The sequence below is a fragment of the Rhineura floridana genome, chromosome 11, assembly GCF_030035675.1.
Source record: "Rhineura floridana isolate rRhiFlo1 chromosome 11, rRhiFlo1.hap2, whole genome shotgun sequence".
In the NCBI taxonomy this organism is placed as follows: domain Eukaryota; kingdom Metazoa; phylum Chordata; class Lepidosauria; order Squamata; family Rhineuridae; genus Rhineura; species Rhineura floridana.
In genome coordinates this window covers 20252476-20278998 of record NC_084490.1, presented here as the reverse complement: position 1 = coordinate 20278998, position 26523 = coordinate 20252476, and the positions used below count along the sequence as shown (strand labels likewise).

The following is a 26523-nucleotide window of genomic DNA, read 5'->3' as shown; positions in this document are numbered from 1 at the left end:
AACTCCGTGAGCCTTCCCAGAAGGATTGTCACCTATCTTTATTTGGGGACTAGATCTTGCAGTCTTCTGAACGTTTGGGAGGGAAATATTTTGGGAGTGAGAAACAGGGTGTGATATCTGGGAAAGCTAGAGAACAAGATTCTTGGAATCTCTGCAAGGTAAAGGAGCACCCAGAAGATAAATGAGACTGTCAAATCAGGTATATGTTGACCCCAGTATTAGGTTCAGTCTCTGCCAGCCAAGATTAGTATTTATAAATGGCCAAAACCAGCAAAGCAAAGACATACCTGGAGGCTGGTTTGATAAGCAACACTTACATCTGTGCTTAAATCTTGCACACACGTTATTTAAATGAAAAACTAGATTACCTATACTCAGCATTTGACTGGGGATGCTCTCTCTTTACCTTTCTATCCACCATTAAAAATATTCACAAGGAGGGTTTTTTTGTGAGAAGGTTTCGCAAGTGGCAATTATTTACATTTGGGATTCTTGCATCACTTGTGAACTGTGCTTCTTTGGCAAAAAAAATGAGATGTCAATACTAATACCTTGGTAAAAGTGCCATAGGTGCTGGCAAAAAATGGGTGCCATGGGCAGCAAAAAAAGAGGTGCCAGTATTCTGATTGCCACTTGTGAATATGCCTTCAGGGGAAGAGAATGGGTAGCCAAGATTCCTGACTTGTCTGCATTGTAATGAGAGTGGATGGGCACCTAGATGTTAAAGACAGGGAGGCCAGAGTCAAGCTTCTGGGCTCTTTCCTCAGCTGAACCATGGCTACTCTGACCTTGGAGAACTGTTCTTCTAATTTTCCCATTAATATTTTATCCTTAAGCGGGGGGGACCTTCCTGCCTCAGGAAGACTTGAGGGAGCTGATTGTTGTTTCACAAACGGCTTTATTCCCCCACCTCTCTTTTTCAGATGGGTAGCCCATGTATTCCCCAGTTCCCCTTCTCCCTTTATTTATTATTTGTTTAAAAAATGCAGTTGTAAGATAAGAGGTTGAATGGGAGAGGGTTAATGGATCCAGGGGGACTGCTGGAGACTGTCTTAATAGACCTGGCAAAGTTGCCAAGTATCTCCTTTGTTAGGAAAATAGCAGGAAAATGACCCAATGTTTAGGAAATACAGTAGCTGGGGACTCTTCTGGAAGGTTGAGAACCATTTTGGCAAAAGGGCATGCCTTTCTCCCCACCCCACCCACTCCACAGTGTGGGGGAGAGACAAGGTGTCTGTGTTTAGGAAGAATACACTGCAGCTTGAGACAGAATGAGGAAAGACATAGAAAAACTGAGTGTTTTGCACTGTGTAAGCTAACCATGTTTTGGGGTGCTAGAGATCTGATGCAGGAGCAGAGGACTTTGGCTGTCTGTTGGAATGGTGAAACTGTATTATCCCTCCACCTATGCATTTGTAAATAAATGCAAATTCCACCAAACACCAGTAAGCCTTCAGTGACCCTTTCCAAAGGAAACCAAACCTGGATAAGCCCTGTGTCCCTGGAACTTCTCACCCCTCGAAAAAAGGGTGAGCGTAGCAATATTTGAGTTATCTTCCCACTGTGTGCTCAAAGTGACACACATAAATTTAAAACAAACAGTGCCAGATACACATTTTTCATGATTGTAAAGAGAGAACGAGGGACAATCCAAAATAGGAACCTGGTTCCTCACTCTAGGCTGGCTTCGGCCTGGTCTCTGTGCACCAATGTCTGACAATCCAAAGATGGACAATCCATCTCTTCTTTCCCTCTCCCTCGTTTCCATGGCAAAAGTGAAAAGCCTAGGAAACCAAAGTATACTCTATATTTTAATATTTGCATTCATTCACATCATGTCAGGATTGCCAAGTATGAACTAAAACATTCTGGTACTTGGGCAGATCCTGAAAGAGAAGTCCGTTGGTTCCAGAGTAAGGATCCCAGTGAATTTTGGTGGGTCTGGGGACAAAGCTCTGCAGCAGTTGGTAGGTCTGGAAATGAAGCATCATAGTTTTGGGCTGGTCCATGGAAGAAGACAAAGCAAAAACTAAGGTATACAGCAAAAAACCCAAAAAATCATGTTGCTGGGAATAGGGCAAGGGAAGAAGATACAGTATTTCCCCTTTCTGGTTGGTTGATGACCCTAAGTGATATTCCTAGATCTGTGCTAAAGTAAAAATGGTAAGATGCCTCATATCCTATGCTTGGGACATTTATTTCTATTCTTCTTTGGTAAAGTCTGAATTGGGCATCTCCTGTACGGTTTGCTTACAAGACCTTAGATCTGATCTGTGTGGCTTAATTCATTTGCAAAGTCACTGAGAACTTCTGTACCATTACAGATGGAGACAGATTACTTTCCACTCATTCAGTAACAAAGTTTTCCCCTAACAGCTCCTTTTTAATTATCCCCTTAAGGTTTACTAACTAGCTAGAGCCCCCAGGATGCTGATGGGGGGCAGGGGGATAAACGAAAGAAAGAAAGAACGAAAGAAAGAAAGAAAGGCTGCGATGTAAAGGAGTTAATAAGTAAAGTTTTGTTTAAATCCTGGGTGATGTATCCTGCACATAATGATCACTTCAAGGCATCTGTTTATTGAGCATTTATCCTGATTTATTTGCATAAAGTTTATGGGGAGATGAGATGATGTCTGCTATTTATTGAGCATTCATTCTGTTTTGTTTATGGGGAGATTAGACAATGTTGCATCAAGCAACATCCCCTTAAGGTTTGCCAACAAGCTAGAGCTTTCTAGTGCATTTTCCCCATCACTTTATTTATACAAAAAGTCCGGTTTTGGGGGAAGCAGGTTTGTTGCTCAAGAGCTTCACATCAGCTTTAATTCCACAACCTGAACTTGTCAGTATGCGATTGAAGCCCTCCTGAAAATAGTGATAGTCTAGAAGGGCTTAATGTGGTGACAAGGATAGGATTTAAACCAACATGTATATATGTATGCAAGGCACAGTGGAACAACAGCAATCTTGGTTGGGGGAAAAAAAGCACCAAGGGTATATGTCCACTACAAATTTGCATCAATTTTATACCAGTTTAACCGTCATGGCTTCCATCCTAAAATCCTGGGAGTTGTAGATTGGTGAGTGTGATGAGTATTCTGTTTGGGATCCCCTCACAGACTCCTAAAGTCCAGGCTAGAAAGGAAATGACTCTTGAACCAGTTCAAGTCTGTGGTGTAGCTTGGCACTGAATAATAATAAACAGACACTTCAGTATGAAGCCACAAATCTCTTCTCTTGAAACACAATCACTGTATATCCTGATTCCTAGGGGCTTGCCATTGCAGTTTGGTGGTTAGGCATTTGGTACGTGCTCAGAGGCACTCCTGCGTCAGGGTCACCATGTATGTGAAGAAATAAATGCCACCACCTGATATATGATATATTTGTACAGTTTATCCCACTGAGGAATGGTGGCTTGGGTACGCACTGCATAAACATAGTGCAAAATATAACTGAAAAATAGAATTATGTTCTATTGCAGTCAACCAACCTGCAATTGATGGATAGGAATACATTTGGTCGTCCTGCATATTCTGTGATGGGGGAAAAGTGTTATGCATACACTAGTTAGAGCACTCTTTGTGTTACTTTATGTTTGGCTAAGGCCTGGAAATGGGTTTCCATAGTTAAGCAATTTCTCAGAGTAACCTGCATACATATTCCCATAAAAATCTGTATGGCTGTGGCATAATTCTCACAAACAGAATGATAGGCCATATGAGGGAAGCATTTTGTCATGTGACACACACCCACACACCACCAATTTGCAATTAGAAGGTACCATTCAGAAGCAGGCTTTACCTCCTCATCTGCTGTCTGTGCACCAAACTAGACATGGTGATAGGGACTATAAGACCATCTTCCTTTAGCAGAAGATTCTAGGTGAATCATAGGAAACTCCTGGTTCTGGGGATGACCATAAAGCTACTTTAATCTTGTGCCTCACTTTGAAGCCTTGTGAGACAGAAAGAAAGACACAAGTCTGAGAACCCACCAGAAGGTAGCAGGCCTATGGTGCTGAGGTACAGTGCATGTTTGTGTAGGAGGGATGTGGGGCTGGGAATTACAGTCTTGATTCATTTTAAACTAGATACCTTTATACTGTGTTTTTAAAAATACAACAAAAACCCAATCTATTAAAGGACGTTTGAAATAAATGCTAAATAGGAGATTATTCAGCCACATTTCTGTAAGTTCTGTAAGTCTGGAACATCTACATAACAATTTCCTGCCTCCACTCTGCAAAAAATGTTACAGCTCTAGCTCAGAATAGTCACGAGGGGGCACCAAGCTCAGGATCTTCAGTTAGAGTATTATGTACTTGAATATCTGGGAGGAAGAGTGAGATACAAATTAAATAAATAAATAAAATATCTAAGGAATCCCTTTTCCCATGTGAATCTGCACACAAAGGTCTGCTTCAGCTGCTACTTTTGGGGTGACCCTGTCTTTGTGCTTTAGACAGGTGGCTACTGTAAAGAGGGCCTTTTCAGTGGTGGCACCCGAATCATGGAACGCCATCCCGAAACACATGTGACTGGCACTTTCTTTATCATCTTTTACATCCCAGGCAAAGTCTGTCTTATTCTCAAATGCATTTAATGGCTTTTAATAATAGCTGAGGCCCTTTTCATTGCCTTTTGCTGATGTTTTCATTATTATTTTTATCAGCTGGCTTTCCAATCTGTTTTTGTGCTTTTATGGTTATTGCTGGTTCTAATTGTTTAAATTTTGTTATATTATAAACCAGCTTGAGACCACTAGCAGTAAGTCAGGACTGGAATTCAGAAACCTAGATGGTCAGACGGACTATCTGTCTATCTAAAAATAGTTTATCTAGGGACCTGAATGCCCGCAGTGAACTCAGGCATCAGGGATTGGGATAAAGACTCTTCCCTTATGCATGTCTTTTTCCTACTAAATTCCTTCTTTCTCTGTCTCTCTCCGCTCCCCCCTGCCCACTTTTGCCCAGAAATCAGTAAATCACACAGCTAGTTGGCTCCATGTCAAGAAAAATCAGAGAGTTCAAACGATCCCCATGAACCAATGTGTGCCTCAAACTGAAGAGCAGAAGCTGAAATTCAAAGTCTCCCAAACTCAGAGGAACCCGAAAGGAGGAAACAGAGGACAGGCAAGTTAGAAAAAGCAAGGAGAAAATTTGACATAAAGTAACAGGAAACATTTTCAGGCATCCCTAAAACTTCCTGAAGTTGAATATTAAAAGAAAAAGAAAAAGACTTTTAGGAGACACCACAAAATACCTTTGAATGTTCTATTTTTTCCATTGGACTTTTACATGTTCCTCAGTGGCCATCCATAATTTCTTTTTTTAATAATCTAGAGACCCTCCATATTCTCCTCCCCCGGAAGTCTCTAGTAGCTCTCCTGAAAGGCTCTTGCAGGCTTCCAGAAAATCTCCTTTAGGTATCTAGATATTTCATAGCAGCCTTTCAGTATTCTACCAGTAGCTATCCAGATGCAATCCAGAAGTAGCCTTCCAGAGGTTTTTCTACCAGCTCTTCAGGATTTGCACAAAAGTGATCCAGAAGCTCACCAGTAGACCTCTGGCTATTTCTGACAATCTACTCTCTGCTAGCTACTCAGACCTTCCTCTTCTGACTCCATAAAATCTGTGTGATAGCTCTCCAGAATTTCTTTATACGCTGTCTTAAAATCCTCAGCTATTCTCCAAAAAGTCCCCAAGAGGTTCCTACACTTTCTCAGGAAACTATCTTGAAGTCCATCTAGAGTTGCTTCTACTGAATGTCTGACAAGAGAGCTTCCAAGAGAACCTAATTGTATTGTCCAGGAGCAATCCAAAAGAAGCTCTAGCAGCATTATTCACAGGATTGCTAAGAACTTTGCAAGACGATCTTCCTAGCCTGTCTAATATCCAGGCTCTATCTACCACATTGAAGTAGGTAAAACAAGGCACTCCTCTGTTGTTGTTTCTGAAAAGCTCGTATGTTCCAGATTCTGCCCACTGGAAGAGTAAGCCAGCGACAATAGTGAAGGCATCCATCACCTAGTTCCTTGAAAGCATCACTGCCACAGCTGCCACTATTTTAATTTCTCACTCCTGGTCTTGTTTCTTGCCGCCAAGCTGGAGTCACTTAAACGCTGGAATGAGGAGAGGATGGTCTGGTGTGAGAAAGGTGTCCAGATTCTACTCACCACCGTGGGGGCCTTTGCAGCCTTCGGCCTCATGATCATTGCCATCGGCACAGATTACTGGCTGTATGCCCGTGCCTTCATCTGCAATACCACCAACATCTCTACTGAGGAAACTCCCCAGAAGGACAAGAAAGATCCTGGAGGGCTCACCCATTCAGGCCTCTGGAGGATATGCTGCTTAGAAGGTAAGGAACACAGTCCAAAGAAATCCATTCAATAGAGAAAAAGTTCTGGGATAGGGAGGAAAGGTTAGTGGCAGACAACGGGAACCCTGTGGCAAGAATTCTAGGGGAAAGTAATGGACTTAGCTCCCAAGACTTAAAACACTGTAGTTCAGTAATGATTGCCAGCCTTAAAAACCAACGGTACTTTCCACACTGGGGCATTGCTTTCCCTCAGTTAGCTTTAAATAAAATTCAAATGGTGGTTCCACTCACGACTAAGATCCTTCTATAATGTTAAGTAAGTTTGATTCAGCAGAGGTCCTGTAAATTTAATTAGAAGCTTCCTCCTTGCAGCTTCTGCCTCTTCCTGTGCAATGTGTCAGCAACATTAATTATGAATCCTCTTAATTGCTCCTTAATTACGTAGTTTTCCCTGTGGGGAGGGTTTGATTACTGATCTCCTCTCATTATTCCCCATCTTCCTCATTATAAAATAATGTTATTTCACACTAAGAAAAGAAGAAGAAATTATGAGAGGAAACTAGTAATCAAATCCCCTTGCATTCACAGGGAATAGAAGCTGAGTGATTACAGGGCAATTCACCAGCCATACTGAATGGGAAGCAATTAGAGGCAGAAGCCACAAGCAGAAACTTCTAATTAAAGGCACAGTAGCTCTGAAAAGTTTAATGCTTTTCTATCCCTCACCAGACTGCCTAGCACGGCAGCATTGTTGTATAAATAAATAAAAAGTATACAAATCAGGTCTGAAAAAAAGATGGATCCCACAGAAAACACTGGGATGCAACAAGGTGGCAACAACACCATCTGGATTCTCTGTAAAGCACAATTGTACAAAGGATGGCAATTCCCAACTAAACTGCAAGTTAGGAAGCAACCCAAGATTTCATTATATGCATGGCCTGGCAGCTGTTGACTGAGAGCGGCAGTTGATGAGACAACCTGAGAGGAAGGCAGCTGGAGCAGCAAAGAAACAATCTATATAGATATATTACAAAAGCCAATTACCAGCATTCTATCCCATTGTCCTACTGTTCTGTCACACTTAAGTGTGACCAAGGAACAGAATATAGAATGGAGCACTGGAGATTGGAGTAAACTTGATTCTTAATGGCAGCAGGATTAATCCATACCCCAATAACATTCCAGAATGCACCCCTTTCCTTTCTCCTATGTACGTGAATGGTTGCCTTCACTCCTAGGGAAGAAAACTATAGCACTGTACTTGGGGATACTACTGAGGTGAGGGCAAAAACCTCCCTCGCTCAGCAGTGGTTAATCTGGTGCTCACTCTCACAGGAGATCCTTCAGGAGTTTACTCCTCACCCACGTAATCCTTGCAACCTACAAGTCCACCACAATCCTGCCTGTCACATTAGGCATTATACTAACTGTAAGGAAATGTATGCTGTTGTTATTGTGAAGCAGTCTCTTACTCCAAATTTGTCACCCTACCCACGTAACAGTAAGCAGGCTGCCATGTTGCCCACACAAGACTCAGCCAAAGATTCCAGGTTCTTGCCCAGAAAAATATCTTTTCCTTTAAGTGCTCTGAAGCCTTGAGAAAGGCTGCAGGCGCTTGTGCCTCCCGCCCTCTTCCTCCTGCTGCCCCCCCATGGAGCAAAATTAGGGTCCTTCCACACTAGCCAATTCCTCTCCTGCTGTGGTCCTGACAAAAGTCACTCCTCTGAAGCCTTGTTTGTGTTGGGAGGAAACACAATGGCGATGGCGCCATGACTTTAGAGTTATGGTTTGTGGCAATATTTCTGACCCTGAATAGAGCTGCAGAACCGGACTTTCTTCTGTGAACTGTCAAAGTGCTACTGACCCACCTGGCAAGGAGGAGTGGTCTGTGATACATTTGGTGATGGGGTTGGTGAAGCCCCTTCATTTTGTGTGACTTTGTGTGATTTGTCACTGCATTGCCAATACTTGTCCTGCGCTCACAGAGCCCTTTGAGAAAGGTTAAAATGATGCAGATCAGCTGTTCAGCAGAGGAAGTGGGAAACTAATTTCACCCCCTGCCAGGTTCCCTAGCACTTTTAGCCTGGATTGGCTGCTTATACTTCCATCATTACACACCTGCAACTAAAGATGGATGAATCTGTCAATTTCAGTCTCAGGTTTTCATTTTTCCAATCATAAATTCAGTTTTTCGCACTTCTACATCAAACTGCATTTTTAAAAAAGCCTCATGAAATGTGTCAGCATTTTATAGTGTAAATTTCTCTTACATATTTTTGTATGCAGTTTTGCCTAATATAAATACTTATACAAGCAAATTTGCCTAATATAATGCATTTGTGTGTGTTATTTTCCAGTAACATATGCATTTTTATGTACTCCCCCCCATTATATGCATTTTGTACAAATTATTTGGAATTGCATCGCAAAATTCAGAGAAGTGCAAATTTGAAAAGAATTGTGTTTTGGCTCATGTATTGGTTTGAAAATGCAAATTAGGTAGTTTCTTGTGAAAATATAAACAAACTTGTCAGGGTGGTGGTGCAGAAGACAAGGGCAGTGAAGCAGGAGTTACAGTGACAAAAAACATAAGACAGCCTTCACCAAGCTGATGCCTCCAGATGGTGAAAGCTGACATAGGAAGAGCCCTGCTGGATCATAGACCCATCTAATCCAGCATTCTGCTCCCCACAACAGCCAACCAAGTAGTTCCAAGAAGCCCACAAACAGGACACAAAGACAAAAGCCTTCCCCACTCTTCCCCCATAGCGAATGGTATTCAGCAGTGGTGGCCGGTGGCTCCGTGTTACTGGGGCAGTGGAATCCGCTCCAGGTTTTATTCTAAAGTTTCAAGTAGCTGTCAGCGTCTTGGACAGTTGCTTGAAAGTTCAGACTAAAACCCAGAGCGGATTCCACCGCCCCACAGCCATGGAGCCACCAGCCGCCATTGGTATGCAGTGGCATACTGCCATTAACCACATAGGCTCCATTTAGCCATGGTGGCTAAGTAACCATTGATAAACCGATCCTCTGTGAATGTGTGTATCCTTTTTTAAAGCCATCTAAGATAGTGACCATCGCCACATCTTGTGGAAGTGGAGTGGTGGAGCCTTGGCTCAGTTCCTTAAAGTTTAGGCACTATTTTTGAATGAGGAGCTGGCATAGACTTCCACTGCACAAGTCTGTACTGTATACGTGTAGGACTTGCAACTGGCCAATCAAGAGTGACTCAGCTTACTGGGGGCCTATCAGAAAGAACAATGTTAGTAACTATAGTAGGCCTCATCAAGGACCCCAGCTACAGTGCGCTCTGGGTGGCTTCTTAGGAAGGGCCATAGCTCAGTGGCAGAGCACCAGCTTTGCATGCAGAAGGTCCCAGGTTCAATCCCTGGCATCTCCCCATGCAAGGCTGGGAAAAACCCCAATCTGAAACCCTGGAGAGCCACTGCCAGTGAGTTTAGACAATACTGAGCTAGAGGGACCAATGGACTAGTTCAGTATAAGGCAGCTTCCTATGAGGTAGCAGTTGGTGGTGAGGCCTGGCTAGAGAAAACTGTGGCTTGGCAGACGGCCTTGAGATTTCGTAAGAGCTGGGGATTTGGTAGTGAAGGTTGTGTCACAGAAAACCCAATCCAGGGGCTAATTACCAGGAGAGGCATCAAAATGCTGCCCCAACCTCAAGCCATGTTCACAGAACTGCTTTGAATGCTGGTCATTTCTGTCTTCTTCCGTTCCAGGGCTGAAGCGAGGGGTGTGTGTAAAAATCAACCATTTTCCAGAGGACACAGACTATGATCACGACAGCGCGGAATACCTCCTACGTACGTATAAATAGGGGGCTTATTCATTCCCATGCCTTGGCCCCAGCAGTAACATGTCTCTACTGTTCTCCGTTACCAAGGGAAACAGAGTCTGAATACTGTGTCAGAGGTTGCTGGGCTGAGATAACTGGTCTCAAAAATTAAGTTGGAGATGGACTGCAACGGCTACATATCAAACGGGATACATCAGATCTCAGATCTTGAGTTCGAGGGTGGGGGTATTACACTGCAAAAAAAAGATGCAGTTTCTCAATGCCGTGGATTCCTTGAAGTCTGTCATATTGCAGAGACACGGGTGCACTTATGCCTTGGTGCTGTGATTACTGACAAGTTATAAAGAGGCAGCAGCAGAATAGATGAGGCTGTGTCAGAAATTCCAAGGATTTCCACCAGTTCTGCTGAGCGGCTTCTTGTGTCCCCCCCATCTTTGAATACCAAATGCTGGGCAGGAACCATCATTATGCCAACTACTCTCTGGAGTAGAAGCTCCAGCCAAATTAGGGTTCTGCGGGTGAATTAATTGCCTTGAATTTACAAAAACATCATCAGCAACAAAAGTGTCCATACTGCTCCCTGCCTTGAACATCTTTCAAATTCCTACAGTCACTCGTAAAATGAAAGCTCTTACGTCCTTATGGCAAAGGGTACTGGCTTGATTTGCAGCGGTAGGTACATTTAAAATGCAGATTGCCTAATCAGAAGGAGATGGAAAAAAGGAAGTCTGTGTTCTTGCATATAAGTAATATTACCGCTTGGGAGAATATCCATGGTGGAATGGTATTAACCACAACAGCTAACTGCAGCCTCCACATTCAGAAGCCAGATAGCTCAGATTACCAGATGCTCAGAGCAAGAGGCAATAGATAGCACCATGCTTTTATTTGCTTATTTGTTTGTTTTAATTTATTTGTATCCCATTTTTCAAACCAACTTTCCAAAGTGGCTTATATTCAAAGAAATATATGAGAATAGCAATAAAAGACAACATCAGTAATCAATAGAGTATCAAAAAAAAAAAAAGCCACCACCACAGCAGGATCGAAAACCAGCAGAATCATATTCAAGCACTGATCTAAAAGTCCAGGCAGGTTCATATGGGCATAGGCAGCCCATAAAGTTAACCTCTGAAGCTCTAAACAGTTACCAGCACCTTAAACTGAGCCTGGGGAACTAATGGGAAACCAATGCACTTGAGGTAGGATAAGTTGTAGTATCATCCAACTGCCTTGCTCCTACCAGCATCCTGGCATTAAAGGCAGCATACTATAGAGAGCATTGCAATAAGCCAGTATGCATATAACTAGGACATGAATAAGTGAGGTCAGATCTCCTCCTATTGTGGCCATAGCTGGCAAGCCAGCCAAACAGGTGACAAGTCAGTTTTTACTTCTGGTGCCAGCTTGGGCATCCAAGGATAACACTGGATCCAGGTATACTCCTAGCCTGTGTACTTTATTCTATGGGAGGGTGTAAGACAGCCCCATACAAAACACGTTGCATACTTCTACTCAGATCTCACTTTGTTCATTAGCTTCCCAGAAGAATCTCATTGACCGCTGCTAGAGACATAGTACTGGCCTAGATGGACCTCAAGTTCAAATACAAATAGGAGATCAATTGATTGCTATTAATACCTTAAGAAAAACACTTGGAAGATTTTATTCACAGATCTCTTGCATCTCATCTACTTTGGCCCTAAATAAACTAGCAAGGCTGACTCTGTCAGGCAGCATATTTAGGGCACACTTTGGGAATGGCAAGTGTCAGTGCAATTTGGGTCCAGAATAATGCTTCCCTGGACACTAACCTCCCTAGCCACAGTCTCTCGCAGTGATGATGGGGAGGTGGGGAGAGAGAATGCCCTCAGGTCAGTGATGGGCACAAATATCCTGTGCACATTTCTGGGCTTAAGTGCTCAAAAAAAAACCCATATTGCCCAACAAGGCTGCTCTTCATGACTACTGGTGCCATCTTTGAGGTGCTTCTCTACCACCAGGAGAGGAAGCTGATCAGGTGCAGGGTTGGGGGTTAGTAGACAAAGAGGTCAACCACACAGCACAAAATAGAGAACACATACATATCTTTTTGCCCAGGCTTTCCATGATCCACCAGATGGGACCCTGTTTTAGTTGATTTGAATCTTCTGAACTCCTGCTTTTATACTACTGGTTTACTGGTTTTATAGTTTTGTTTTAATTGTATTGTTTATTATTTTTATGTTGTATACAGCTTAGAGAGTTGTAAAATATTAAGTGGTTTATAAATCCTTTTGAATAAAGAAATATGTCAGACTGTTACTAAGAACAGGAACTGTAATAGCATGTATATAACACTGCAGCAGAAGATCAATACCAAGATATAGCGTTTATACCAAGGGCTGTAGGTCAGCGATAGAACCAGACCCGTTTTCAGGCTCTGAGAGGCTCAGGGGAAGAATGAGCACCCACACCCACACACCGGTCCTCCTCACTGTACTGTGCAGTGTGTCAATGTCATTTCCCCCCTCAATTGTAAAAAAGGAAAAAGTATCCATATAATTGACATAGGAAGCAATGTGTTAAGATTTTATATCTCTAAAATTCACACACACACACACTACAGAATTCATTTACGTAATGTTCCTATGTCCTATCCAAATCTTACTGATTTTTATGAAGTTGATTTAGGTGACATAAATTGTTTTATCCACACACCAAGTATTAACTATCTCTCTTAAAGGCACACATTAACAGAGGGAGTAATTTACTCACGGGCTGGACACATAGTTGAACTATATGTCTTTACAATACTAAAAACAATAATTACGCCAATAAGTAAGTAGGGGTGGGCATAAATTGAGCACATTTGTAATATGGAGAGAGGGCTGAGTGGGCCCTGCCACAAAATAGCTGGGGTACATAGCTGGTTACAAAATAGCTGCCATGGGGGGTGTCAACAATCACAATAATTACTCCTGCAACAAAACACCAATTTCAGGCTAAAAGACAAATATCTTGCCTAAGAACTTGAGTAAAAGGCAGAGGTGAGATATGAACCCCCCAGACACCAAGCTCCTCATTTGAACCCACTGTGTTCTTCTCCAACAGAACACCCATTTCACAGAATGTAAGCCAATTAATTCCCCCAAGTCACTTATACATAAAACTAATGCTTCACACATGCATACTCCTTCTGTATCAGGATCGCCCCACCGCCATCTGCAAGCCTTGGATCCTCCATTTGTTCTTTGTCTGCAGCCTCTGGATCCTCCATTTCTCCTCCCCTTCCCTCCCCATTAGCTACTTTTATGTCTTCCACCAAGGTACTGTACAGGCACATGTGCTCATTTGCTACATTTCAAGGCATTTTTAAAGTAATAGTTGTGTTCAAATGGACACCCAGTGCTAGCTTTTGGACTTGCAGTAGACACAAATGGACACAAAAAATGGAATCCATGAACTAAGAACACAAATTCAGATTGGAAGCCAATGAAGCACTGATTAGAGGTATGAAACTTTAGTGATATTGAATAGAAACAGGAGAACATTACACAATAATTTTTAGGGTTATTACAAACCAACAGTCTTCCTAAGAAAAACCTCTTAACAAAATCTCTCTCCCTGTACACTGTGATATGCGGTTCTCTGTGTTTTTGTTCTTTTTTGGTAGTAATTCTGCTACAGCAGGGCATGGATCATAGGCAGCAGTTTTTAATTTTAATGTGCTTTTTGATTCATTCATTTACTGGAAGGCGGGTAGGCTAGTAAGAATTTTGCTAGGCTAGAAATTTGTGTAAATGCATTTGCAACTCTGTGTATCCACTGCCTTTTTTTAGTCAGAACCACTTTCACCTCAGTCCAAATGTCAGGGCTTGTACTTCCATGTGCAAGCCATTTGAATGAAAAAATGGCACCCAGTAACAATCCCTTCCAAAAGGCATTTGCTATCACCTGCGACATTTGCTATCACCTGCTCACCTTCAGGAACTCTCCAATAAAAACTCTCTCCTCTCTCTGCTAGCCACATCCAATTAGAACTACTCTCTCTGTTTTCTCTGCTAGTAATGTCCAATTAGAACTGTAGAACAGCAGAGAGAACAGCTCTAATCAGTCTCTCTTATCTCTGCTGGTAGCAGCCAATTAGAACTGTTTCCTCCCTTCTCTCCTGTTTTCTGAGTCTACTGGCCAATCAGAATCTGGCAGTAAAGATAGCAGAGAGCCTGGAGGATGCTGTGCTAGGTCTGAATATGACTGGGCCTCCACTTCAGTTATTGGCACTGCCTACAGGTGCAGCCATCAGCTGCTCATGCAGTCATGGCAGAAGGACACTACCACCCTTCTGATGTTTCCCATTAGGTTTACAGAGCTCAGGCTAGTGGGATTTAGAGGTGGGACAGAAAGTGATTGTTTATTTTATTCATTCATTATTCAAAGCATTTCTACTTAACTCTTCAGCTGGAAAATATCCCAGTGGGACTTACAAATCAATAAAAACAACACAGCACCTCCATTCAGCCTTAGTATTTAAAAAGACACAACACAAAAGGAAAATGAAAAGTGGTGGAAAGGGAGGAGGAAAACAAGCAAATTTTAGCACCAAATTCTTAATGTTATGAAGTTCTTATAATGAGCAGCTTGGATGGAAATAGGTGGCTCACAGTTTAAAAAGAAACCACAGGCTGTGGTGGCCCCTGAGAAATAGTCTGGTGACCTCACTTTCAGAAAAATGACAGTAATGCCGGTGGAAGTTGTTGACTTTATCGGGAAGTTGTTGACTTTATCGGGAAGTTGTTGACTTTGGGGGCCTAGCTGTAATCTTCTTGTCACACCCATCACAGCAGGTAGGCTCACAGGAGCTCTCTTCATACCATCATCACCATAGTGCAGATGGTCCTGATGCTGTTCCTCACAGGGCAGGTGGAACAGCTGGCCTCAAGGAAGAGGAGGAGAGCAGCAGCAAGCGGCAGAGTTATGAGCTCTTTTTCTGTTGTATCAAAAAACCCTTCACACATAACCCTTCTTATTGCAATTCTTCAACAAACCTCCAAGATAGGTCAGTAGTATTATCCCCATCGTGCAGATGAGGCACCTGAGACTTGGAGAGAAGCTACTCATTTCATGGCAGAGGCAAAATTTGAACTGGGAACTCCTGATTCATACCTCCATTTTTTCACAATGCCAACTCTCAAACGGGTTTGACTGTTGTTCCTTTGCCCTACAGAAGCCTGGGAACTGTAGTTCAATGAACAGGATTAGGGACCTCAGCATTATGCTCATCTTCCTCACCAACTACAGTTCCCAAGATTCATACCGGGATGCAGTATGGACCTCCATTTCAAATGATATAAAGCCAATAGTAGTTTGTAGTCTGTATACTGTATACCTTTTGTCTTTTTGTCTCAGGTAGCAAAAAGGCTAAAGCCCACCCTGCAAGCGAATGTCATCTTAATATTTTTACTCCTTGTCCAAGTATTTATGAATGAAAATCTTTTCTGGTAGCTGCTATTATGGTTCTCCTCTGAAGTCCTTACCTTTTCCTAAATCAGCTCCCTCAATCCTGTGCCTACAGATTTTTTTTAAAGAACATTGCAGCCAAAATGTCCAGATATTTTTCAAAGTGGAGGAGGAGCCATTTTACATTCCCTTTAGAAAAAAAGCAAAACATACACCTTTCTCCTTTCCAGTGCCTGTACAGCTGAAACACCAAAGCTCGTATTTTGGAATCACTGTTGACCCTGGAGGCAAGAGAGCTCTCTTCGTTGTCCCTGTAAAAATCCATTCTGATTTGACAGAGTAGGATGGAGTCATTTGTGCATAAGTAAATCTTCTTTTCTGCTCTGGAAATTTGTCTCATACACTGCTCCCTGTCTATGTTAATCAGGGGCAGTCCCTTTTTTTCTGGTCCGTATTGCTGTTAAATTGCTAATTGTGGTTTGTTTAATAAACTGCAAGCTATCCATGGGTTGTCCCACAGACAAATGACGACTTATTTCTCCAAATATTTGGCTTGTTTTTCCACTGCTGTTGCATCATGCCCTTGTAGCTTGGTGGGCATCTGGGATGGGGTGGCCAAACAAACCATGGTTAAGGAAGGGTACCAGATTTGCATGCAAAGCCAAGCCACAGTTAAAATAAACCAAGGTTTGTAAGCCAACAACAAACCATGGCTACAAATTGTGGTTTGCTGTTTAATAAACCATGGCTTTACATTATGTGCAAACCAGGCCAATGTTGCCATGCTGCATTTTTGGGGTCCCCCTGCTCATTCTGTTGAGTGAGCCCCTAGACTTCTACCTCAAAGATCTACCCTAAAGGCACCACTTTAAATCTCGGAGTGTTGGGTAAGTCACATCTTATCTCTAGCATGCAAGCAAATATTCATATTTCTTCACAGGTGAAAACAGGGACATGCTTGTTACACCCCAGCTCCCATACCGAGGATAACTGTCTGAGCCACCCTCCCTCTCATGATTGATACATTGCTGAAAGCTCTGCTCATTGACTGGCTTAGTGTACTTGCGTATCTTAATACAAATTTAAAAGTTGGGAGAGTGCTTGTTCATTTGGTTAAAGCTAGGAACATTTTTTTTTAAAGTAGGACATTATGTACAAATTGAATTGAACTGAAATTGAATCAACAATCAAATATACCTCTGGAGCCACAGTATGTGAAATGGCTGGCTGATCACTGTATGATGCCTTTGTGTGCATACTCTGAGATGAAACCTCTAGAGACCCTGGAAAGGGATCTGAACTCCAAAGAATGACAGTTCTCACACTTACAAACATTAATCAGAAGTGGCGGCTGGTGGCTCCATGTCAGTGGGGCAGTGGAATCTGCTCCAGGTTTTCATCTGAACTTTCAGTGAGCTGTTCAAGGTGCTGAAGCAAGACATTCCCAAGACACAAAACTAGAGACAGTGAGTTATGAGGGATGGGTACAAAAACATCACGCACTACCCCAGATAAATAGGGACTGCTGGAGAATCTGCATGACCAAATGTTGGAGTGCATGACCACTATAAGGCATCATGCATTGCACAACCTGCCACTTTGCACAATAGATCTACTTTGAATTGTTGATAACAAGTTTTTCTAGTTTATCTTTAACCAAAAGAAGAAACGCTTGGCTATTGAGGGCAGATTACTGCAAAATAAATATCTGCAGAACACAGAAGGTGGAGTAGAGCCTTTAGTACTGTATAATTAAGTGATGCAGGGTGCTGAGGCAGTGAATCTTTTAATAAGAATCAGTGAATTACAAGTATGCCCTTACATTTTCACTTGCAAAATGTTGGTAGGTCTGTGTCTAACGATTTGAGTGAAGTTTGAATGTTGCTTTCCTTTTTGGGGCAGGATGGTTTATTAAAAATGGACACAAGCTAGGAAATCCCAAGGAGGGAAGAAATGTGGGGAATGGATTCAGAGAATGTGATGGGGCAATTATGTGTTCTATGTGAGACTTCCAGAAGTGGCTCAAGCTTTTGAATGTCCTAGGTGAATTGAAATTTTTGCATCCTCTTCTTTCAAACTGTTATGGAGAAACTAGTTCATATCAGCTGATCTAAAAAAGCATTTTAAAGTTTTTTAGAGGAAACATTTTCCATGTCAATTTCCAACTGCTTCTCTAGCATGCAGCCAAGTACACAGAGTGTGTCATAGTTCAGTAGCCATTAGACATCAATGCTCATTGAAGAAACATTTTTTAGCCACCAGAAAACAATGAGCAAACATCAGCTAGCTCTGGAAACCTGACCATCAGTACCCATTAGCAACCAACTGAGTTAAACAAAGGATGGTCACCTTCTAACCTGATATAACACAATAGCCTGGTGTGTAATCTCCAGGAACTTCTCTCTGAAGATGTATTATTATTATTATTAAGTTTATTTATATACCGCATTTTCCACAAATAATGTGCTCAAAGCGGTTCACACAAATAATTTAATACAATAACACAGCACATAATAAAGAGTATAATCACTAAATTAAGAAAATATATCTATATACAGTACATCAAAACATAATGAGCATAAAGCTCAACAATAACACCAAAGCAAGAATATTTAAGAACTAACCCCCCAAGCTGATACAAAAAATCTCCCCCAACCCCCACAGCCCAACCCAATGTATATTTCCCACTAACATGCACTAGCAAAATGTTTACCGTTCCAGGCAAACCAACTGTTAAATAAACAAGACCTCCATACTATGCATCCGATTTCCTCTCTACCTACCTATAATTGAAAGGATGAACATTTATTTTCAACCTTCAAAACATTTCAGGGAATGTTCTGAGCACTAATGGAATGACCCTATGGATTCAGCTCAGGTAGAAAGACGAGGGCCCTGGAGCTATGAAATGGTTTCAGCGCCCTGTCATGCCCTGCTGTGTCTATCCCTGCAGTACTACAGCAAATAAAACTTGGCATACAAATGAAAATAGCTCTAGAGAGGTTGCGGATTGATTCAGGCACTTCAAATGTAAGGTATACCATCAACAAAATCTAGTGGTCTAGCTCTTGCTGGGCTCCACCATTTCGGACTGAAGGTACAGACTGCATGTTTGAATACTTATCTGTATTAATTTTTTTTTAAAAAAAGAACCCTGTACGCATAGAAAAGTAGCATGTCAGGAGGAAAGCTGGCTTAGAGCCTTCCCTGGGATGCTAGTTGTCTGTGTGCAGAGAGCTTTGCTCTCAGACATTTGTCATTTTCTGCATTATAATCTCTCCCTACCTACCTCCCCACAGGTGTTGTACGAGCCTCAAGCATTTTCCCCATTCTAAGTGCTATCTTGCTATTGCTGGGAGGATTCTGCGTGGCTGCAAGTCGTGTCTACAAGTCCAAGCGTAACATTATCCTAGGTGCTGGCATCCTATTTGTTGCTGCAGGTGAGTGGTGTGTACAAGCCAAAAGAATCCCTCTCTGGTTCTCTAATGTGGTTTGAAGTATCCCATGGTGTATTTGATGGCCCATTCACTGATAGTGTGTGTGCTATCCATCAAAACCTTTACCCTTTAGTCTATTTTTCTGCCACTCCATTATGCTCCCTTTACCATTTCATGCATCCATCTGCAACTTCACAATCACTTACCTCTAACTTCTCATCCAGTCCCTTCCTCTTTGTTATATATTGATCCCACACTCTCTATGAGTTTAGTAGAGGGCATAGCACAGCGATTGGGGCAAATGCTTGGCATTCATAAGGTCAAAAGTCCCTGACATCTTCAGTTAAAGGTCCTCAGGGTGCCGGGCAGGGCAAGAACTCTGCCAATGAGACTGGGCTAAATGGACCAGTGGCGAGGAATGGGCAACATCTGTCAATTTTAGTTTCTCATTTTTCTAATCTAAACTATTGTGATCCGCCCTGGGACCTTTAGGTGAAGGGCAGGCAATAAATCTAAATATGAATAACAACGAAATGTGGCAAATTGAATTGAAGTTTGCCACATTTCATCATCATAATTTAGATTTATTGCCTGCTCTTCACCCAAAGGTCCCAGGGCATGTCACAATAGTTTTAAAATACATAATTAAAAACAGTTGAAAACAACCGAAAATCACATCACAAAAAATAGGGATGGGTCCTACAAATATACGTCTCAGGTGTCAAAGGCCAGAGTAAAGAGGTGTCTTCATCATTCGCTGAAAACAGTCCAGTGAAGCTGACAGACCCGTCTCTGTGGGGAGTGCCACAATTTAGGGGCTGCCACAGAGAATGTCTTCCCCCAGGCCACCCACCCATCCACTGTGAGCTTCTGAGTGTGGCAGGACTACCAAAAGGGCCCCCTCTGCTGATCTCAAGAGGGTCTGTAGGGAAGGAGGTGGTCTTTCAGATATTTGGGACCTAAATTGTATAGGGTTTAAAGGCTAACATGAGAACCTTGAATTGGGCCCAGAAATGAACTGGCAACCAATGCAGCTGTTTTAAAACAGAGGTTTTAAATCATCATCAGTTTGTGATTTTTTTAAGTCCTCACAAAATTTAATCAGCATTAGCGTGCATTTCTCCTTGTATACACGTTTTCTCAAGCAATGTTTCCCTAACACAAAGCCTTTTCGTATGTTTCGTATGTTCTTTACTTCCACACCTCCTCAGGTCTCAGTAACATCATTGGTGTCATCGTCTACATCTCAGCCAATACTGGAGAACCCGGCACAAAACGTGATGATGAGAAGAAGAGCCACTATTCGTATGGCTGGTCCTTTTACTTTGGTGGCCTTTCCTTCATCCTGGCTGAGATGATTGGAGTCCTAGCTGTCAACATATACATTGAGAAGAACCGTGAAGCCCATTGTAAGAGCCGCACTGAGCTACTGAAAAACCCTTCTTCCTCATCGTCGGCCATCTTGCGCCTGCCCAGCTACCGTTTCCGATACCGCCGCCGGTCGCGTTCAAGTTCCCGCTCCACTGAACCGTCACAGTCCCGAGAAACCTCACCGGTAGGCCTCAAGGGCTTCCCTTCCACTGACATCTCCATGTACACACTCTCAAGGGACCCCTCCAAAGCCAACGTCAGTTCGCTCTACGGTGGTGCCAGCGAAACAGCATCAACGGGTGCAGCTACATCGGGTGCAACTGGCACTGGTGGTGGGTTCTTGCAGCTGCATAACACCTTCCCCAAGGACCCTGGAGTCACTGTCACAGTGACCGGGCCTGGTGTAGCTGGGGCAACTGGTACCCTGGGTAAAGATGCCTCCTCCAACACCAACACGCTCAACAGGAAGACAACACCAGTGTAGGGATGGAGGAAAGGGAGGAGAGGGCATTGGAAGACGGGAAGGTGAAGATAAGACACCAGTCGTAGTACGCTGGGAGAGTCAGAAGGTTGCAAAGCGAGAAAACAATCCATCCACCCATCCATCTTTCTTTCTTTTCCCATCCATCCATGAACTGGCATCGCTTCCCACGACCACCATGAATAGGACCCAAGTTCACATCTCACCCCTTGTGGGAGCCAGGTGGAGGGTATGTTCACCAAGAGGCTTTCATCAAAGAACCAATGGAGACAGATCTTCCCTACAGTTTAAAGAGAAACCAACCAAACATTGTTGTCCTTTCAAAGCAGGCACCTCCAGGATAACCTGGATGGATTTTTTTCCATGTTGGGCTGCAGAAGAATGGATGCTAGAGGTGCTTGAGGAAGGAGGATGGTTCTTCTTGACTACTTGGTTTATGACCTCTAATGGTCAACCAGATGAAGGATCTGAAAGTGATGCATGCGGATGAAAGTCCTGGCTCCTCCACTCATAAGCCTCCTACAAGATGGCTTCTACAGCGTACTGTGCCAAATTTGAGGCTGCAGTGTGGATCAAGAGGGTGTTTTGTTCCCTCAGCGGGTATAAGGGGACCCTCTCTTCTCCTCCACTACAGCTTAATTAAGGGCTGACAAAAGTTTGTGCCAAAACACAGTGCCAGGAAAATTTTAAAAGGGGGGGGGGAGGTGTTTGAAAATCCAAAAGGACCAACTGCCCCCTAGTGGTTGTTAGAAGTGTTTCTAATCCACTAAGCTTTGCCACATCTCCTTCTAGTACATGTTTGACTGGACTTTTTTTGGTTTTCAGCCCATCTCTAACACTGAGCCATAGCTCTTCCTGAGATGAAGCTGTCTCTGGGGAGGAGAGGGTCCCTGTTATTTATACAAGGCACCCCTTGCCCACGTTGAAATAATGTTCAACCAGTCATTATTGACTTTCTTTGTTTGTCTTGTCCATCCAATAGATAGAGAGACAGATTCCCTCCCAGCCACCCTTCGCTTTATCTTCTTTTCAATGTCTGGAAGAAAAACTTTTAAAGCGAAACTAGAAGAAACAGAAATTGATTCTTCTTCTCATCCCTACCTACCCCCCCGCAAAATCAGCTTCCTAGGGATAATTTTTACATGTATTATAAATATATAAATACATAGATATAGATAGATATACACTCAGAGAGACACATGCATATAGATATATATGAGAAGATGAACAAAATGATTGTGATGTTTCTTAGGACTTGGTTAATTTACTCTTTTTATATATATACATACATACAATGGTGGGATTACTGTTTTCCCAGTGGAACAGGTGCCAACTGGGGAGCAATCAGTTTTACTATCCTGGTATCCTGATCCTGAACCACTCTACTTGTGCATGCAGACATGGATCTGCAGATCCTCACTGCCAATCTGGATGGATTTCCTTTTTGACTGGTGGTGCGATGTGGTGCGATGCAGAATTTATACTCCCTTTCATTAGAAACATAATCTCCCACAAAGTAGTTTATTTACTGCTTTCCTCGGGTCCTACCCTGCATCTGGAGCAAGTGCAGAAGTGGAGTCAGCACCAGGAGTATTAAGGCCTCTCATATCAGCACTGGCAATGGGGTATCAGATCAGTACTATGTTGTTTATTTATAGTGACCCTAAAACATGGACTCAGGGAGGGTTTACAGTAAATAGATGTTAACAAAATGGGTAAGGTCATAATGTAATTCATGAGGAAGGGAGGAGGAAGAGAAGGCAGAATTCAAAAACTAAATGACAAAGATAGGCCATCAGAATTCCACTTCTCTTTCCATACATGAGAATAAAACTATGGAGCAGAATATTTCACGTTCAGCAAAAATACATTAAAATAAACTCAAACCAAATTGTATAACCAACCAATTTGTCTTGGGAAAGGCTGGCACTGGCTTTCGCAACCTTGATCAGACTTTTAGTAGGAAGTAAGCACAACTGGATGCAGTAGGACTTCATTCTGATTAAGCATGCTTACTGCCTGGCTGATCAACTAATTTCCATTAATTCTGGTCAAGAATTTTGGTTTGGAATTTTCTGGCTGCAGAACTAAGGGCCAATTCATACAGAATTCCTGAATACAATATAATTTGAGGTAGCCATATTGTCAAGGAGAATATCTAGAACTTTAAAACAATTAAATGTTTGGGTAATAGAACTACAGCTTGCTAAGATGTTTGTTAAAGACACGCTCTCTTATTTCAGTAGCTAATTTATGGGAAAGCCATGTCTGAAAAACAGTTAGAAACCGTGATTGTCTCTTTACTGTTTCCTCTAGCCTTTTAAGAAGTAGTATTTTTTTCTTATTTGTTTTAATGAAAGTGTATAGTTTTTTGGAGAGGGGGGGCTTAGAATTGTATTGGGAAGGGTGGGTTTTTTCCTTTATTTGTTTTTTGTGGCAATGAGAGAGGATCAACAATTTAAAATTTAAGAATCTTTAGAGAGAAAAAGTGGACATTTTAAAATGTGCAAGAGAGAGAGAATACATTTCGATGGAAAAGCATCACCTGTTCCAAGTTTTTCTGTATAAAGTGGGTTTCGTATTAAAAAAAATTAAAAATACAAGAACTTTTTTTTTTTCTTTGCAAAATCCACTTGACTATGCTACTTACTGGTGAATAAAGAAGCGAAACTCATAAGGGAGGTGAAAACACAAACAAATAAACAACCACAGTCTGTTTGTCATAATAGCAAAAACCACAAAAATGCATGGATTTTTACTGGAATCTACCTTTCAAATAAAGTCCTATGAAAATATGTCCAGGGGAGGTTGTTATTGAAGGGAAAGGGACACGGCCAAAACTACTTATGTCACAAAGGAGGGCATTGCTACATTACGGTGTAATAGAGGGCTGCTTAATACAGGAGACTACACCTACTGTATCTAGTGTGCATTCTGGGAATTTTGAAAAAGCAGGCTGATCTTTGTGCTAGGGCAGGGATCGGTGCCCCTCTAGATATTGCTGGACTCAGCTGTCATGGCTGGGGTCAGGGATGATGGGGATTGCAATCCAGCAACATCTGGAGTTCTTTTGCTAGGGTGAATGTGAGTAGCTGTGTAAACAGCAGGGATGTAAGAATGCATCATTTCCGTTCCACCCTGTGTTCATTGCATGCAACACTGTTTCCGTTCTGCTGCAGTTCATCTTCCACCAAAAACTAAGTCATTCATCTTGGTGTCCACTGTGGTGAAACTACATAACTTACGTAATTAATGACATCAATTATGTTGCAATCACATTATTCCACTCCATTCATTTCATTGCAAAGGAAACACAATGAAAATGGGGAGGGATGTAATCACTTATGGTTTGCAGACTGAAAAGCAACAGCAACAGTAACTACTGATTGGTTTTGCTGGATTAATTTCCGTTCTGGTCATGGGACATTGGCAATTTCTGCCCCCATTTCCTTTTCCAACATCCTTCATAGACTGCTAACCCATACAGCTCTTTCCACTTTCTGGCCTGTTAGTTCCTTTACGGCACCCAAAGGGGTATCTTCCTTATCTTTGGCAACAAGCTCGCTGTTAGGATGTGCTTGAATTATGGGAGAAAAGGCAAGAGACACACTGATCCACAATTTCCATCTGTTGCCTCCCTCCAATTTTAGCCAAATCATATCTTCCCCTACTCCCCACCTGGTGGCCTTCAAAAATCCAGAGCTTGGAAAAGTTACTTTTTTGAACTACAACTCCCATCAGCCCAATCCAGTGGCCATGCTGGCTGGGGCTGATGGGAGTTGTAGTTCAAAAAAGTAACTTCCAAGCTCTGCGAAAATCAGTAGTTGGGGGAGCATCACAAGTGGTAAAATGCTGGGCAGCAGAATCCCCTCTCTGGTCCCCAAGCAATCCATCCTGTGTCTTCCCATTACATAAGAAGAGCTCTGCTGGATCAGGCCAAGTCTGGACCATCCTCATCTAGTCCAGCGTCCCACAGTGGCTAAACAGATACTTCCATGAAGTCCACAAGCAGAGCAGGGTTTCTTTGTTTGAATTACAATTAATCACTATGTAAATTGTTAAATAAATAAAAAGAAATAGCAGAAAGGTGGTAAAGAAGGAGAGATGGCACATCTCTACATTTCCCCCTTTTTTGTTGTGAGCAAAGCACTAGCGCTGGTAACAAGTAACCTGAACCGGGGAGTGGGGGCGATAGACAGAAAGGCAACCTATTCTTCCCTCACTGTTTCCTTCTTTTGTAACTACTTGTTTGTTTTTCTCAGGCTTTCCTTCCTTCCTTCCTTCCTTCCTTCCTCTAGTTAGTTAGTGTGTGAGTGTTAACCTCATAACTCCATAATGGTCACATGTATATCTGTATTCAGAATTTTCCAGGAGTAATAAACCTCAAGTTTCTTTATTCTTTCAACCTCCAGTCTTACCAGACTATTCATTTCTGTACTCCACTGCTATATATACCATACTCCAATATTTTTATCCTAGTTCTGTCCTGATTTAACCATCATGGCTCTCCCCCCCCCGACTAACAGAAAGCTGCCTTATGCCACCCAGATTGTTGGATAATTTTTTCCCCATCAAGCCCACTATATAGACATAGAAATCTGCCTTATACCAAGTCAGACCAATGGTCCATGTAGCTCAGTATTGTCTATACTGACCGGCAGCAGCTGTCCAGGGTTCCAGTCAGGGGTCTCTCCCAGCCCACATGGAGCTGCTAGGAATTGAATCTGGGACTCACTGAGCTACTTCTCCTTGACACTCTGATTGGTAGTGGCTCTCCAGGAGAGATCTTCTACATCACTTGCCACTTGATCTCTTTCAAATGGAGATGCCAGGGATTGAACCTGGGCCTTCTTCAGGCAAAGCATCTGCTCTGTCCCTGAGCTACAGTTCCACCCCAAGTTTAATGAGGATGGTAAGAATTGTCTGTTGAGACATTGCAACTCTCCCCTTTCCCCCAAATGCTAATTCCCAGGAAGAAGAAATTACTTTTACGCCATTATGTATGTACTGCAGATGTGCCCTGAGACACAGGGGCATATAATCCACTAGCAGCCTTGTACCTGGCATTCCTTGGGAATTCTAAGAAACCAAAAAATGAACTCCTACTGGGAGGAAGGGTGGGATATAAATCTAATAAACAAATAAGTATTTTAAAAAATCAGTGCAGGTTTGAAATCAGTGGTTAAAATCAGTGCAGTTTTTTTGAAAGGTTCAGTCTGCCATTTTGATTCAGATTGTATCCAGACAACCTGCTCTTCGATCTCAGGAACCATCATGCCAAATTTGGTTACAATATCTTAAGAAGTGTCCGAATGCTTAGGATTATGTTCAACTAAATAAAACTCAAAATAGACCCATAGACGTTAATCATGTCTATTAACTTCAATGGGTCTACTCTGAGTAGGACTGGCATTGAATACCACCCAAAAAGTACAAACAACTTCCCAAAACAGAGAGAGAGAGATGGTGGTGGGCAGGAGAAATTATGTCTGAGGAATTTGATTTCTTTGAATTTCAGTGTGAACTGACCTAATCTGCACTGGCAAGACTAATGTGCAGATTGGAACATAATTATGAATTAATTTACTTGGAACAGAAACAGACTAGAAATAGACTGACCTGTCTATATGATTTTTACAGAATCAAACAGCACAA

General features: G+C 42.3%; 1 protein-coding gene across 2 annotated transcripts; it reads left to right on the top strand.

The window, feature by feature from the left end:
- Window positions 1–6026: 6026 nt before the first annotated feature.
- Window positions 6027–20871, top strand: CACNG8 (calcium voltage-gated channel auxiliary subunit gamma 8). Of its 2 annotated transcripts, XM_061589174.1 has the most exons (5): window positions 6027–6362; window positions 10064–10147; window positions 18879–19019; window positions 20228–20662; window positions 20693–20871. In XM_061589174.1, exons 1-5 carry the CDS (start codon window positions 6140–6142, stop codon window positions 20869–20871), a joined length of 1062 nt encoding a protein of 353 aa, XP_061445158.1. In that variant the 5' UTR covers window positions 6027–6139. The 2 variants fall into 2 exon arrangements, with proteins under 2 accessions (XP_061445158.1, XP_061445157.1); XM_061589173.1 differs by having other exon boundaries at window positions 20228–20871.
- Window positions 20872–26523: the final 5652 nt, after the last annotated feature.

Bases quoted from the DNA above. Each gene is read 5' to 3' on its own strand.
- CACNG8 (XM_061589173.1), top strand. From the start codon at position 6,140: ATGGTCTGGTGTGAGAAAGGTGTCCAGATTCTACTCACCACCGTGGGG. The intron at 10,148-18,878 runs GTACGTATAAAT...ACCTCCCCACAG, and splicing joins CAGCGCGGAATACCTCCTAC to GTGTTGTACGAGCCTCAAGC. The intron at 19,020-20,227 runs GTGAGTGGTGTG...ACACCTCCTCAG, and splicing joins CATCCTATTTGTTGCTGCAG to GTCTCAGTAACATCATTGGT.